The sequence below is a fragment of the Periplaneta americana genome, chromosome 5 (genome assembly GCF_040183065.1).
Source record: "Periplaneta americana isolate PAMFEO1 chromosome 5, P.americana_PAMFEO1_priV1, whole genome shotgun sequence".
NCBI lineage: Eukaryota > Metazoa > Arthropoda > Insecta > Blattodea > Blattidae > Periplaneta > Periplaneta americana.
The window spans coordinates 194792809-194806323 of NC_091121.1; the positions used below are offsets into that span (position 1 = coordinate 194792809).

The window sequence follows — 13515 nt, forward strand, 5'->3', positions numbered from 1 at the left end:
ATGAGTGTTCTCGCAATCATTAGTCCCAAATAATGTTATTTGGCCCTTGTTGAAAGAACACAGAAATCACTTTGAGAGATACTTCAATCTTACTTCTCTTTCAGGACATTTCTCTAACTAACCTCTCAATTAACACACTTTTATAAACATCACAATAATTTAATGGTGTGTCTTACAAACTATCTATAATCCATGAGTTGAGTGAAATAATAAAGTAATAACTTTCTTTCATAAGCATGATCTATTATGACTTACTTTTGCGGCACTTTACGCACCTTCAAATATTCTTAATAAACTTGAAAATCGACAGTGAAAGAGCCCCCATGTTTGATGATGTCTGGCTGTCATGTACGTTCTTGCTTATTTGTGCTGTTGTGAAATTTTATGTATGTGAATTTGAAAATATTCTGATGACGTACCAGTATGATTGTTTTTCAAATGAAAAGACAAACCAAAAGTCACTGTGAGTCAATCAGAATAAGTTATTAAGAAATTAACTTATTTATTTGCAATAAAGAGCGTAGATAAGCTAAAGAACTCATTTGAGTTGTGTATGTAGGTCTAATTATGTAATCATTTCTAAGACTGCTGCATTTATGTAAAAAAAATTAAGTACAAAATTAATGAATGTGTTCATGTTAGTTGTTATTCGTTCATATAATTTTAATTAACAATTCATACATTTTGCAAATCTAGTCTTTCAGGTAAAGCTCCCTGTAAAGCAGATTTGAATAATTTCAAGGGAAAAATTGTTCCGGGGCCAGGTATCGATCCCGGGACCTCTGGTTGAACATACCAGCGCTCTACCAACTGAGCTACCCGGGAACTCCACCCGACACTGTCTCAACTTTTCCCTTTATATCCACACAACTCGCGTGGGCTGACAAAACGCCAGATACCCATCTCGAGTGCACACAATCTCTGTGTGACTTGGAATTGTGGTTTTCTGTTAACGTACACAGTGACGAGTTCTGTGGATATAAAGGGAAAAGTTGAGACGGTGTCGGGTGGAGTTCCCGGGTAGCTCAGTTGGTAGAGTGCTGGTACATTCAACCAGAGGTCCCGAGATCGATACCTGGCCCCGGAACAATTTTTCCCTTGAAATTATTCAATTCATACATTTTACATCCTTGAGTTATATAGTAAATTAATAATTTAGCAATTGTTCATATAGATCAGAATTACAAGTTTTCCACAAACTTTGTAACCATTGTTTCAATTTTGAAGACTTTTAAGAGTTAATTTTAGCTATAGAACGGAGAAGATAAGCAAGAAAAACGTGTCCACACCTGTGGAGTAACGGCCAGTGCGTCTGGCTGCGAAACCAGGTGGCCCAGGTTCGATTCCCGGTCAGGGAAAGTTACCTGGTTGAGGTTTTCTCTCAGCCCAATATGAGCAAATGCTGGGTAACTTTCGGTGCTGAACCCCGGACTCATTTCACCAGCATTATCACCTTCATCTCATTCAGACGCTAAATAACCTAAGATGTTGATAAAGCGTCGTAAAATAACCTACTAAAAAAAAAAAAAAAAAAAAAAGAGAGAGAAATGTATAAATTCATCTTTTCTTGCTCTGTGAAATAGCCCATAAAGTATCATCTAAAATGTTCTGTAGGCCATTTTATGTAGATAATAAGGAAACTTTCACAGTCAACTAAATAGGGATTAACTCTTGAACATTACTGAAGTATACCAATGTAAGTTCGATGTTAGAAAGTGGTCTGGCTTGTATAATTAAAACAAAGTTGGTATTATACTCGTATAATGTAACCTAATTTTCTAAAACTGGCACCATTACGAAATACATAGTTTTAGTCTTGAAAATTCACGTCTATAAGTAAAAACACGTAATAATCCATAACCTACATAATGTTAACAACCACCATCACCCTCGAATCCTTGTAAAGACAGTAGGGTTAAGCTTTCTGTTAATATCGATTTCTACATAATAATTGCAAAGAACGTAATTATCTTAAACATGTAAACAACAATATGAAACACTCAGTTATAGAATTTACATTCTAATTCATATATAAACCCATCTTAAAGCTTGGCATTTTAAATTCAGCCCGTATCATAGTTCAAGCTGATAAAATTTATAGTTACAGTGACTGATGGTTGTGTCATATAATTCTAATACATACATGATGAAACATAAACTAAGATCTCGTTTCTTGGATCATCTGTAAAAGAGACTTATTGAATAAGATTATTAAAATTAATTTAGTATTTTACAAATTTTTGACTTATTTAAAATTGCGAATAAGCAAACAATTTTCTATTTTTGTCAAAATTATAATTAATACACCAACATTCTGTCCAGAAAGAATTTTAGATTGTAGTACACAGCAAATCGCTTCCTGACACTTCTGTCTGTCTCATCTAGAGGACAGTGGAAGGGCTAATTTTATTTTTTTGGTTTAAAAAAACATCAATTTTCGTTAGTGTAATTATACATTTTCACTATAAGTATATGCAGATTGCCTCATGTAGTTGTTAAATGCAAAAATTTCCTTATCATTTTGTTGAATAAAATCGGTAACACAATTCAAGTGTTTATTGTTTAAGGTCACTTAACTCCATGTTTTGGATTTGGATATTGGATTCTTTTATTCACAGTCTCCAGCCTTGTTTATATTATACACAGTTTCTTCTTTCATTCATTATGTGACAGCCTGGATCATTTTCATCATTATCGTGCAAGTCCATAGTCTCTTCTTCTGTGATGGATCTCTCAAAATTTTCTTCCTTGCTTTGGCCAATATGGAAGGAGCTATTTCATTCATTGCAGCTGCAAAATACCAATTATAGTATGCAGAAAGTTAAGCCTCGCCTAACTTGAATACAATAATTCGTTTAGAGTTTTCTGTTTCAAATTTTTGTTTCTTCAGAATTCTGTCCAGATTAAACGATAACTGGTTTAATGGAGTTTTACTGTATATTAAATAAAAAAATAATTCTTAATTTAATTGAAAAGGTTTTGTGTGTTGCTGTTATTAGAATTAAATGAAAATTATTTTTTAAATTCAAAATTGAAGTAGGATATTTTACTCTAAATTGTATATCCAAAGAAAACAATTTTAGTTTCTGTTTCATCTAGTAATTTGTGCAACATATCTTGCACTTCATATCACATAGCTCTCGATAAACACAAATATTGATGTTGAGAGTATGGAAAATACATACTTGTGTTTAAGGGTTCTGTGTAATATTGCATTAGTCTCTTCACCTTCACTTAGTTTTCACCACCTTATTTATATACATATGAATGATCTTGAACTAGAATATCTATAACTTATTGCATCGATGGTCATTATTTTTAAATGATTTTCAAAATATTCTAGACAAAGCCAGATCAGGGATAAATTAAAACAGAATACTATGTTGCTCATATTTCCTAATATTTGTAGATGAATTACATTATACAAAGTACCGGTAATGATGTTAATTTTAAATAATATTATATATAAGATATTGAGACCATTTTCTTTTATTACCCTAAGCTATTTCATTGTAACCATTATACTCAATTCGAGAAAATCGCTGTTCATTTTTAGTAGTACCGGTAGGATAAAATACAATAAACATTTACATAAGATGCTACAATATGCCTATACTATTTTTGCTGTAAGAAAAATCCTAATGTAAACATAAGCACGTTGCTGTCATACCCGTGATTGGCTCCCAGTCGAAACACTCACAGGATGCAGGAAAAAATAGTTCCGCACTTGGAAACCATAACTTTGTATTATTTGAAAATAAAAAATTGAATTCTAGTTAAATACGATGAAACATATAACTTCACTCATATGTAAAAGAAAAGCTACTTTTATATTTTGTTATGTACTATGAACGTGGATGAATACCAAAAGTAATACCGAGATAGTCTGTTCTTGTAACAAGCTGGCGTCACTCGAGCTCGTAGTTGTTCACGTAAGCACGTGGTACTGAAGTATGGCTTTTGTATCCTCGGTGTGTGTGAATATTAAACATAAGAGTAGAAACCCTCTCAATAGCGGAGAAAAACAAATACTCTCAAATGTATATATTAAGTTAAGTGAGTTTTAATTACAGTAGTTATAAAGTAAATGTTTCCTAAGCAAACGAATGCATAGTAGTGAGGTTAGGCCTACTTGACGAGTAACGGGGGATGTTTAACATGAAACAGAATGTACAACAGTAGGCGGGAACACGTACTGAGAATCTATGGCGCCAAACAGTGGCCAATGAAGCCTCACTTAAGTCACGTGCTATTGTTTATATTAGGATTTTTCTTACAGCGAAAAGATTATACATTAGAATACTAAACCCGAATAAATTGAATTGAATTTAAAAGGGGGAGGGCTATAACAGTCCTAGCACTGCGACCTAAAATATCTATTGTGCATCCTTGTCATAATATCCTATCAGTCTATTAGTTTGATTCAGTTCATTAAGAACATCAAACATCCAATAGTTTGATGTTTTTAATGAACTGAATCAAACTATGGACTGAGACAGTTGATAGCTCATCAAACTTTGGAAATGATGAGCAAGTGCATTGCAGTCGCACAACAGATGAGCTACAGACTCATCTCCCTGTGAACACAGGCTGGGTTGATATAATGTCCCACCATGTGCAGATTCTTCTTAAGGGCACAGTGTCCTGTAAGGAATCAGACTGCCCAGCAGAGCTGTTTCTTGCTCAGTTTTAACAAGTCACTTGACCTGCTTTTATTAAAATCTCTTATGAGGGCCTTAGAGTGTCTGCAGCCCTCACTTGAGTTCCAATAGTTTTTGTGTTTCTTGAGAGCCCAGTCCCTGGTAACCTGCTTTACTGGTCTTAGAGATACTAAACCCGAAGTAATAATGTTTTCACTTGATCAACACTTTATTTATTTTACAGACATGATAGTACCGATAAGCCAGTTAATAATCTTTAAGTAATGGTATTTCCGTTTAAGACTTATCAAATTTCATTAATTTATGTTGAATCTTTCGTACACTACTTTTAACACTTGAATATAAATAATTGATTAAATGGGATCTTACTCGTGTTAATTATGTAAGCATAGCACATAATATGTAAATACATAGCACAAGAAAATGGTTACAACCCAAACATAATAGACAACATTATAAGGAAGACAAAACAAAAACTCAACAAACACAAAAACACACAAAACACAACACAAACACAAGAACACGAGAAATACACCACAGTAACATACGAAAACAAAAACGCACACAAGATCGCATCCTCATTCAGAAAACAGAAATATAACATAGCATACAGAACAGAAAACACACTACAAAGACATCTCAACACATAAACAACACAAACAAATAAATACAACCTCACAGGCGTATACAAACTCGCATGCAATAGTTGCGACAGTTTCTACATTGGACAGACAGGCAGATCATTTCAAACTCGATACAAAGAATACATTCAAGCAATAACCAGAGGACACAATACATGTACGTATGCCGAACACGTAACTAATGCAAACCACACATACAATAACATAAATACAGACATGGAAATCCTACACATACAACCCAAAAACTAAATACTCAACACACTAGAACAATATGAAATATAGAGACACACTAAAACACACCCTAATCAAATTCTCAACATACAGATCATTTTCAGAACACAAACACTATTTGACACAACTATTCATCACACGAACGCACCCACACAGCAGGCAGCGAAGTTGAGATAGCGCCGAGATCTAGTAGGCTCTGAGGATGGTGTCAAGCAACACCAAAACAGCTGTAAGCCACACATGCTTACATAATTAACACGAGTAAGATCGCCATTTAATCAATTATTCATTAATTTATTTTAATTTATGCTTTCCTCATGTTTTCGCTCACCAGTGAGCATCTTCAGGTCCTATGAATATAACACGAGATAAACTAACAATTAAGGGTACATAAACAACACAAAAATAATTGTACGTGTGTTTGACGTGTTTTACATGACATATTTGCAATTTTTAAAATGATTGCAACTATAATAAGTAAAGCAAGTTAACAAGATCGATGTAAGAATGAACATTTTACATGAAAATTTTACAATAAATTTTTCCACAAGATGTTTTAACATTGTTTTTAAGCAGATGAATATTTAAGATCTTTTTCTTATCTCCATTTCTGTATCTATGGAAAATATAAACAAATATGAACAACATAGTATAAATAGTTTATTTCAGCTCAAATTTCATTTGTTCGAATATGCTGAAGTTGGCCATCTTTGCTGTTTGTATATAATGGCATTTACTAGTTTGTGTGTGAAAGATTTATTAACACATTTTCAGAGTATAGAGAGGAGTCAAAGTACCCTGCTGATTACATAAAAAATTATTGGCATGTTTATAGAGTTTGGCCAGATTTGACGGCAACAGCAGAGTACTTACAACTCTAGTCTCTTCATACAACGTCTTAACCATTGTTTCTTTCTGTACTACAATATTTTGTTGCATGTGTACAAGGGATTATATAATTTACTCTTCTTTCTTTTTTTTTATTTGACTTCAGTTGCATTTGTATTATTTTTGTCTTCATTAGTAGTTTTCTCAGTTTTGTTGCTAAATCTTCACACTTTTGATTGAGTACTATAATGAATTAGTAACCTTTATCTAAGGTTTATTTTTTAATTTTATACTTTCATATCAGTTATAATAAGTTAATTTTCACACAAGAATTTGAATAAAGTGATATGACAAAGTTCCATAAGTTTCACAATGTATCTCTATGTGGGGGTATAGGTGCGGGAGCGAAGTGCTCGCAGTGTTCCTATGGGGCGTAACACTGGACGATCATCATTCTCTGGTGGAACTCGTACTCCAGACTCCCTCAGTGACAATGAAGGCACACTGACAAGGCCTCTAAGGAAAGGATCAGCTCCACCTCGATCGAGTCTCACTCCAGGTTGGTCCATAAGAGATGGAATTATTTTCTACTATTTAAGAGAGAAGTGTATTACGATAATGAATGATTGAATAGTACATTATGCAACGAGCCTATAATGGTAGTAATTAAGACGCGAGTATGTTTATGAAACGAGCGCAAGCGAGTTTCATAATGTTCATACGAGCGTCTTAATTACCATTATAGGCAAGTTTCATACGACTTTTTATGCTCGACCATATTTCTAACTTGAAATTATTCATAAGTATTCATGTTATTCTTATCTGACTGGGGAGTGGAACTGACCTTGTGCAATATCTCGTAAATTGTGAGATGTGCGCAGACGCGAAAGTATTGATTTTTTCCTAGAAACAAATGTCATTGACCTTGATATAATCTAGAGAGTAAAATAAACATTAATCTTGATATAACCTTGAAATTGATTTAGACATTGAAAAACGAGATGACTAATTGAATTTATTTGAATATTATTTACAATTAACGCTAATTATTATAGTAACAGAACATAACCTTCTGCGACAGTATTGGATTTCCAGCCTCTGTGACATTTTGCTAGTTGTCTTTCGATTGCATATCCGAGAATAATCGATACTTGCGCTTTCATATTGCTACAATGGTGTTTTCTGATTGGTGGAACATCTGAACTTTAATGAATAGGTGTAATTTAATGAGGTCCATTAAAGGGCTGCGACCAGGTGTATAATTACTACATTTCGGCATGGTCGAGCATAAAGAATTTTATACAAGGTTTTCGGAAAGAAATCATACTTTTAAGTACCATTTTGAGTTACAAATAGCAGGAATTGGCAAAAAAAAAAAAATAAGTTTAGTATGGGATTCAGAATGTAAAAGAAAAATGTTTATTGTGTTATTGGGTCAAAATCGCTTTAACAAAGAATTTTCATACGTAGGGTGAACTGTAAGTACCGTAATGTAATTAGTTTCAGGGGCTATATTCTTTCAGTCATCTCTTATAATACACTCCTTACGAAAATATTTGGGGGTTAAGAGGGATGAAGTTACAGAAGAATGGAGAAAGTTACATAATGCAAAACTGCACATATTGTATTCTTCATAATACAATATTAGGAACATTAAATACATACATTTGAGATGGGCAGGGCATGTAGCACGTATGGGCGATCCAGAAATGCATATGGAATATTAGTTGGAAGACCGGAGAAAAAAAGACCTTTGGGGAAGCCGAGACGTAGATGGGAGGATAATATTAAAATGGATTTGAGGGAGATGGGATATGATGTTAGGGACTTGATTAATCTTGCTCATACGATGAAAGAGTAATGGAACGGAGAAAAATTCTCTCCGGCGCCGGGATTTGAACCCGGCTTTTCAGCTCTATGTGCTGACACTTTATCCACTAAGCCACACCGGATTCTACCCCGGCGTCGGAAGAATCGTCTCAGTTTTAAGTTCCAACTCTTGGGTTCCCTCTGGTGGCCGCCCTCTGCACTACGTCATAGATATCTATGAACCTAGGACCGAAGTCCACACATGTGCTGAGGTGCACTCGTAATGAGTGACTAGTTGGCCGAGATCCGACGGAATAAGCGCCGTCTTAAATCACGAAGTGATTTACGCATATCATAATCTTGCTCAGATTAGAGACCGATGGCAGGCTTATGTGAGGGCAGCAGTGAACCTCCAGGTTCTCTAAAAGTCATTTCTAAGTAAGTACAGTAAAACCCCAATAAGACGCTGTTCAAGGGACCGGGTGTAAACCGTGTATTAACCGGGACTGTGTATTAGGCGGGCATGCTAATTTTGACTTATACAGTATCTATTAGCATTTTTCTTTATTGAAGTACATGATTCATGAAAGGTAATGCAGTATTACTCCATTATGTAATTACTGTACTGTACGTCAGAGACATTTACAACATGTACTGTACTTAATTCTTTCGAAAAAAAAAAAAAAGCCATTTATAGTTGTTTGCCGTGTGAGTGTTCTCCAAGTCCTCATGTTAGCACACTTCAGTTTCTGCGATTACATCCTCCCGACATCGCAGCTGTAGTGATTGAGTCGCGATTTTTTATTATCGTTCTTAATGTCGATGATGGGATTCCTAATGAATCAGGGAGTTGTTTCTGAGTAAGAATACTGTTCTCATCGTACTTTCGTAAGATTTCCAATTTTTCCTACACAGAAAGGGCTTTTCATTTAACACTCATTGTAATCACATTCACAGACACTTCAATACACTAAACGACAACACACTGCCCAGCAAAAATTTCCATAATTTTATTACGGCCAAGTGAGGAATGTTGTTTGAGAGAGAGGGTTAGCAAGAGGGTGAGGTATTGTAACTGTATGTAGCTTTAACCACGCAGATAAGGAGTCGAATAAGAGAGTTTAACAAGAGGGTGGGGTGTACTAAGGTATGAAGTATGAAGGTTTAAATGCGCAGGTAAAGGGTCGAATACCAATACTTTTCAGGTTAATGGCACCAGTGAGTTCAATGACCAGGATGTTTCATTGCTGTTACAGTACATTGCTGAAAATTACATAGAAAATATTGCTCAAAAAACAGCATATTATGCGGGACTTGAGCACAACAAACGGGGTATTTTATAAAGGCGTTATATATGAAATGTGCAGGGACCGGACCAAAAAAAAAACATATTACATGGGATAGCGTAATAAGCAGGCGCATCTTATCGAGGTTTTACTGTATGTGAATAATAAAATGTTATATATTATTTTATTTTAATGTACCGAAGTACATATGATATTTCCATGCAGATATTCTGCGTCATCATACGATGAAAGAGTAATGGAACGGAGAAAAATTCTCTCCGGCGCCGGGATTTGAACCCGGGTTTTCAGCTCTACGTGCTGATGCTTTATCCACTAAGCCACACCGGATACAACTCCGACGCCGGTTAGAATCGTCTCAGATTAAGCTCCAAACTTTTGGGTTCCCTCTAGTGGCCGCCCTCTGCACTACGTCATAGATGTCTATGAACGCAGGACCGAAGTCCACACATGTGCTGAGGTGCACTCGATATGAGTGACTAGTTGGCCAGGATCCGACGGAATAAGCGCCGTCTTAAATCACGAAGTGATTTACGCATTCATATATATTATTTTAATGTACCGAAGTACATATGATATTTCCATGCAGATATTCTGCGTCATCATACGATGAAAGAGTAATGGAACGGAGAAAAATTCTCTCCGGCGCCGGGATTTGAACCCGGGTTTTCAGCTCTACGTGCTGATGCTTTATCCACTAAGCCACACCGGATACAACTCCGACGCCGGTTAGAATCGTCTCAGATTAAGCTCCAAACTTTTGGGTTCCCTCTAGTGGCCGCCCTCTGCACTACGTCACTTCGTGATTTAAGATGGCGCTTATTCCGTCGGATCCCGGCCAACTAGTCACTCATAACGAGTGCACCTCAGCACATGTGTGGACTTCGGTCCTGCGTTCATAGACATCTATGACGTAGTGCAGAGGGCGGCCACTAGAGGGAACCCAAAAGTTTGGAGCTTAATCTGAGACGATTCTAACCGGCGTCGGAGTTGTATCCGGTGTGGCTTAGTGGATAAAGCATCAGCACGTAGAGCTGAAAACCCGGGTTCAAATCCTGGCGCCGGAGAGAATTTTTCTCCGTTCCATTACTCTTTCATCGAATAAAATGTTAGCCAAATGTGTATAACCCCTTTATTCTCTCTGCAAGATTATATTATACTAAGAAAATTGTTTGAAAGCTGTTCAGAAAATGTTTAGACAGTGTAATGTGCCATTTAGTATGAAGATGCGAAATAATAGTTTATAATATAGTTAATTATTTATCTTATGTAACTTGAAACTGTGTATTATAGGAGGAAGTCAGCCCGGCAGTAAAGCAGGAAGTCGTCCGAATAGTCGACCAAGCAGTCGACCACAAAGCCGACAAGGTAGTAAACCACCTAGCAGACATGGATCCACATTGTCACTTGATAGCACAGGTTAGCATACATATGCAGCACAGTTGTAGCACAGTCATTAAGACTGTAAACTAATATAAACATTACTGCCTTTAAAATGTTTGTTTGATACAATGTTAATTATTTACAGACGATGGTACACCCAGTCGTATCCCAATCCACCGACGGGTCACTCCTAGTAGTCGCACTGCTGGCAGTGGATCTGGTACAACCACGCCTACACGGAAACTGACTGTGCCTGTTAATGGAACAGCTCCCAGTTCCCGTCCTCGTACACCAACCGGACTCATTAGTCCAGCTAGTGGGGCATCCTCCAGGTAGGCTAGTGAGACTGAAACACATATATTAACCAGCTACGTACTGGTGATGGTTAATTGTCAATATCTAATTAAAACAATTAATTCATAGAGTAGAAATGACCTATGCTTGTCACTCTTTAGACATACTTACAAGTCTTGTCATCATTTCCACTTACAGAACCTGGAGGTACTCCAGCCTTTTAAAACAATTAATTCATAGCGTGGAAATGACCTATGCATGTCACTCTTTAGACATACTTACAAGTCTTGTCATCATTTCCACTTACAGACCCTGGAGGTACTCCAGCCTATAGACTTGTTATACTCGTTTTCATATTGTTTACTGTGTTTATCACGCCTTTTTAGAATCCTTATGTAATAATTTTAATTGTTGTTATAGTAAGGTTACTAGATTCTTTTCACAATTTCTAGGGACAGATATCGATATACGAAAAAACATTTCTGTTAGTTTGTCATTCACTATTGTTTTTACACACCTTAAAGAATTAAAATACCCTTTCTATTTATATATAAAGATGTTCATTCTACTAAACTATTACTTAAACTGCTGGTATTTTCAGAAGAGTGAATTTTTTTTAACAGATTTTCTCTAGATCCACAATTTTGCAGCAATTTGAATTTAATTGAAAGAGGAGGATTGGGAGGACAAATTTAAAAGGTACGCAAAACGCGTCCTTGCAAGGGGTTCGGGGCTGTAAGAAACTAAATATGTGAGCTCCAAGCCTGTTGGCCACTAGTCTCACTCTGGGTTATGCTGCTCCACTGAAGGAGTTCTAGAAAATTTTGAAGGGGAAAAACCGAAAATGGACATAACCTCTTAGGTACCACATACGCAAGGGGACGGAAATGTGATCAAAGTGATCACAGGACGGGACGAGGAAGAAATGGCTGGTGTAAATCTGCACATTGAAAGGAATTGTGTCATTTCGGAGTGCAGGAGGAGTTGAGAAGACTCGTTTGTTTGCCGTTAGGATGGCAGGTGTAGTCTTGCACATTGAAAGGGGCTTTGCCATTTCGCAGTGCAAGTGGACTCGAGAAGACTGTCGTCTGTTGTTCGATGATGCAGCAATATCCTGACAGGTCATATTGAAGTCGGTTAAGATAGCAAGTTGACTTACGTCACCTAATTTTATAGTTGATTTCAAAATCAAAATTAAGAAAAAAGTTTATTGAACCTCAACAACATTTTCATAGAAGAAAAAAATTTCTTCACTGAACATTATTTCCAGGAGAATGCATAGATACTTCGATCAGCTTCTGTATTTGCACATAGAAAATAATTTCCTCGGAGAAAATTTAAAAAATTTCACTCCATTTTGAGCAAAGAGTAGCATTTTTCCATTCCACTTTGCTATTTTCTCTGAAGTCACATATTTCTTCAAACAAGAAATTTAATAAAATTAATTTTATAACAAAAACAATGGAATGTCTCTTCAAATGTTTTTCTTTCTAGAGGACATCTCACCAATATACATTCTACAGGTATGAATACCAAAGGCACAGTGATATTCAACCACATTTTCATCAAATTATAATAATTAACAATTAAAATTCGGGGATATCTGAAGACAAATTATTAAATTCGGATACATTCCAGTGAAGAATTTTGTTTGGGGCCAAAAAGCAAAATTCGGAGACTGTCCCCATCTGGTAACCTTATGTTACAACAGTACTATATGTTTTTATACAGAAGACAATAATACAGTTGATGCTATGAACGTATATAAACAATTTTAACTAGCACTTTTACAACAAAATGTTGCCTAGCCTGCAGAGACATCTGTCCTAAAAGGCAGGAAACTTCATGTGCGAGAAAAATTAGAATTGCCTGAAGTCCTCTGATCCAAGAATAGAATTCTTTTACAAGCCTTATATCTAGAAGACAAGACACCTGGCCTTGATGTCCTTTGATACGAAACCATGCTAAAGATTTTATCTTGCTTATAAACCCTCTGATTTAAGATCTAATGGCTAACACAGTAATGACTGAAGACTGAGTATAACATAGCCCATAGCACTGGAGTTTTACAAGTCAAACTTGTTAGTAGGGTAAATTAAGTCCCGTTGTTCCTTTTATTCGTGTATTGTTAATTATTTGTTGACTTACGTCACCTAATTTTATAGTTGATTTCAAAATCAAAATTAAGAAAAAAGCATGGAACATTGCTTGTTTTTGCTTGATAATTATCTGAAATGTGCTCGTTATGCGGAATAATATATACAATATTTAATTTAAAAATTGGAAACTGAACTTTTCCTTGCATTGTGATTTGGTGTATGTTTCAGTATAAGTAGATTTAATTAGTCTCTTGCAAGAATGATA

At 35.7% G+C, this 13515-nt stretch overlaps 1 protein-coding gene across 1 annotated transcript in view; it reads left to right on the plus strand.

Annotated features, from left to right (window-relative positions):
- The window catches only part of shot (dystonin-like protein short stop), a gene marked incomplete at its 5' end in the record, with an annotated part of 408663 nt that overhangs the window by 375379 nt on the left and 19769 nt on the right, over positions 1-13515 (plus strand). Inside the window, 3 exon segments of the mRNA XM_069827013.1 lie at positions 6758-6920; positions 10768-10893; positions 11003-11189. Coding sequence (XP_069683114.1) covers positions 6758-6920; positions 10768-10893; positions 11003-11189 — 476 coding nt within the window.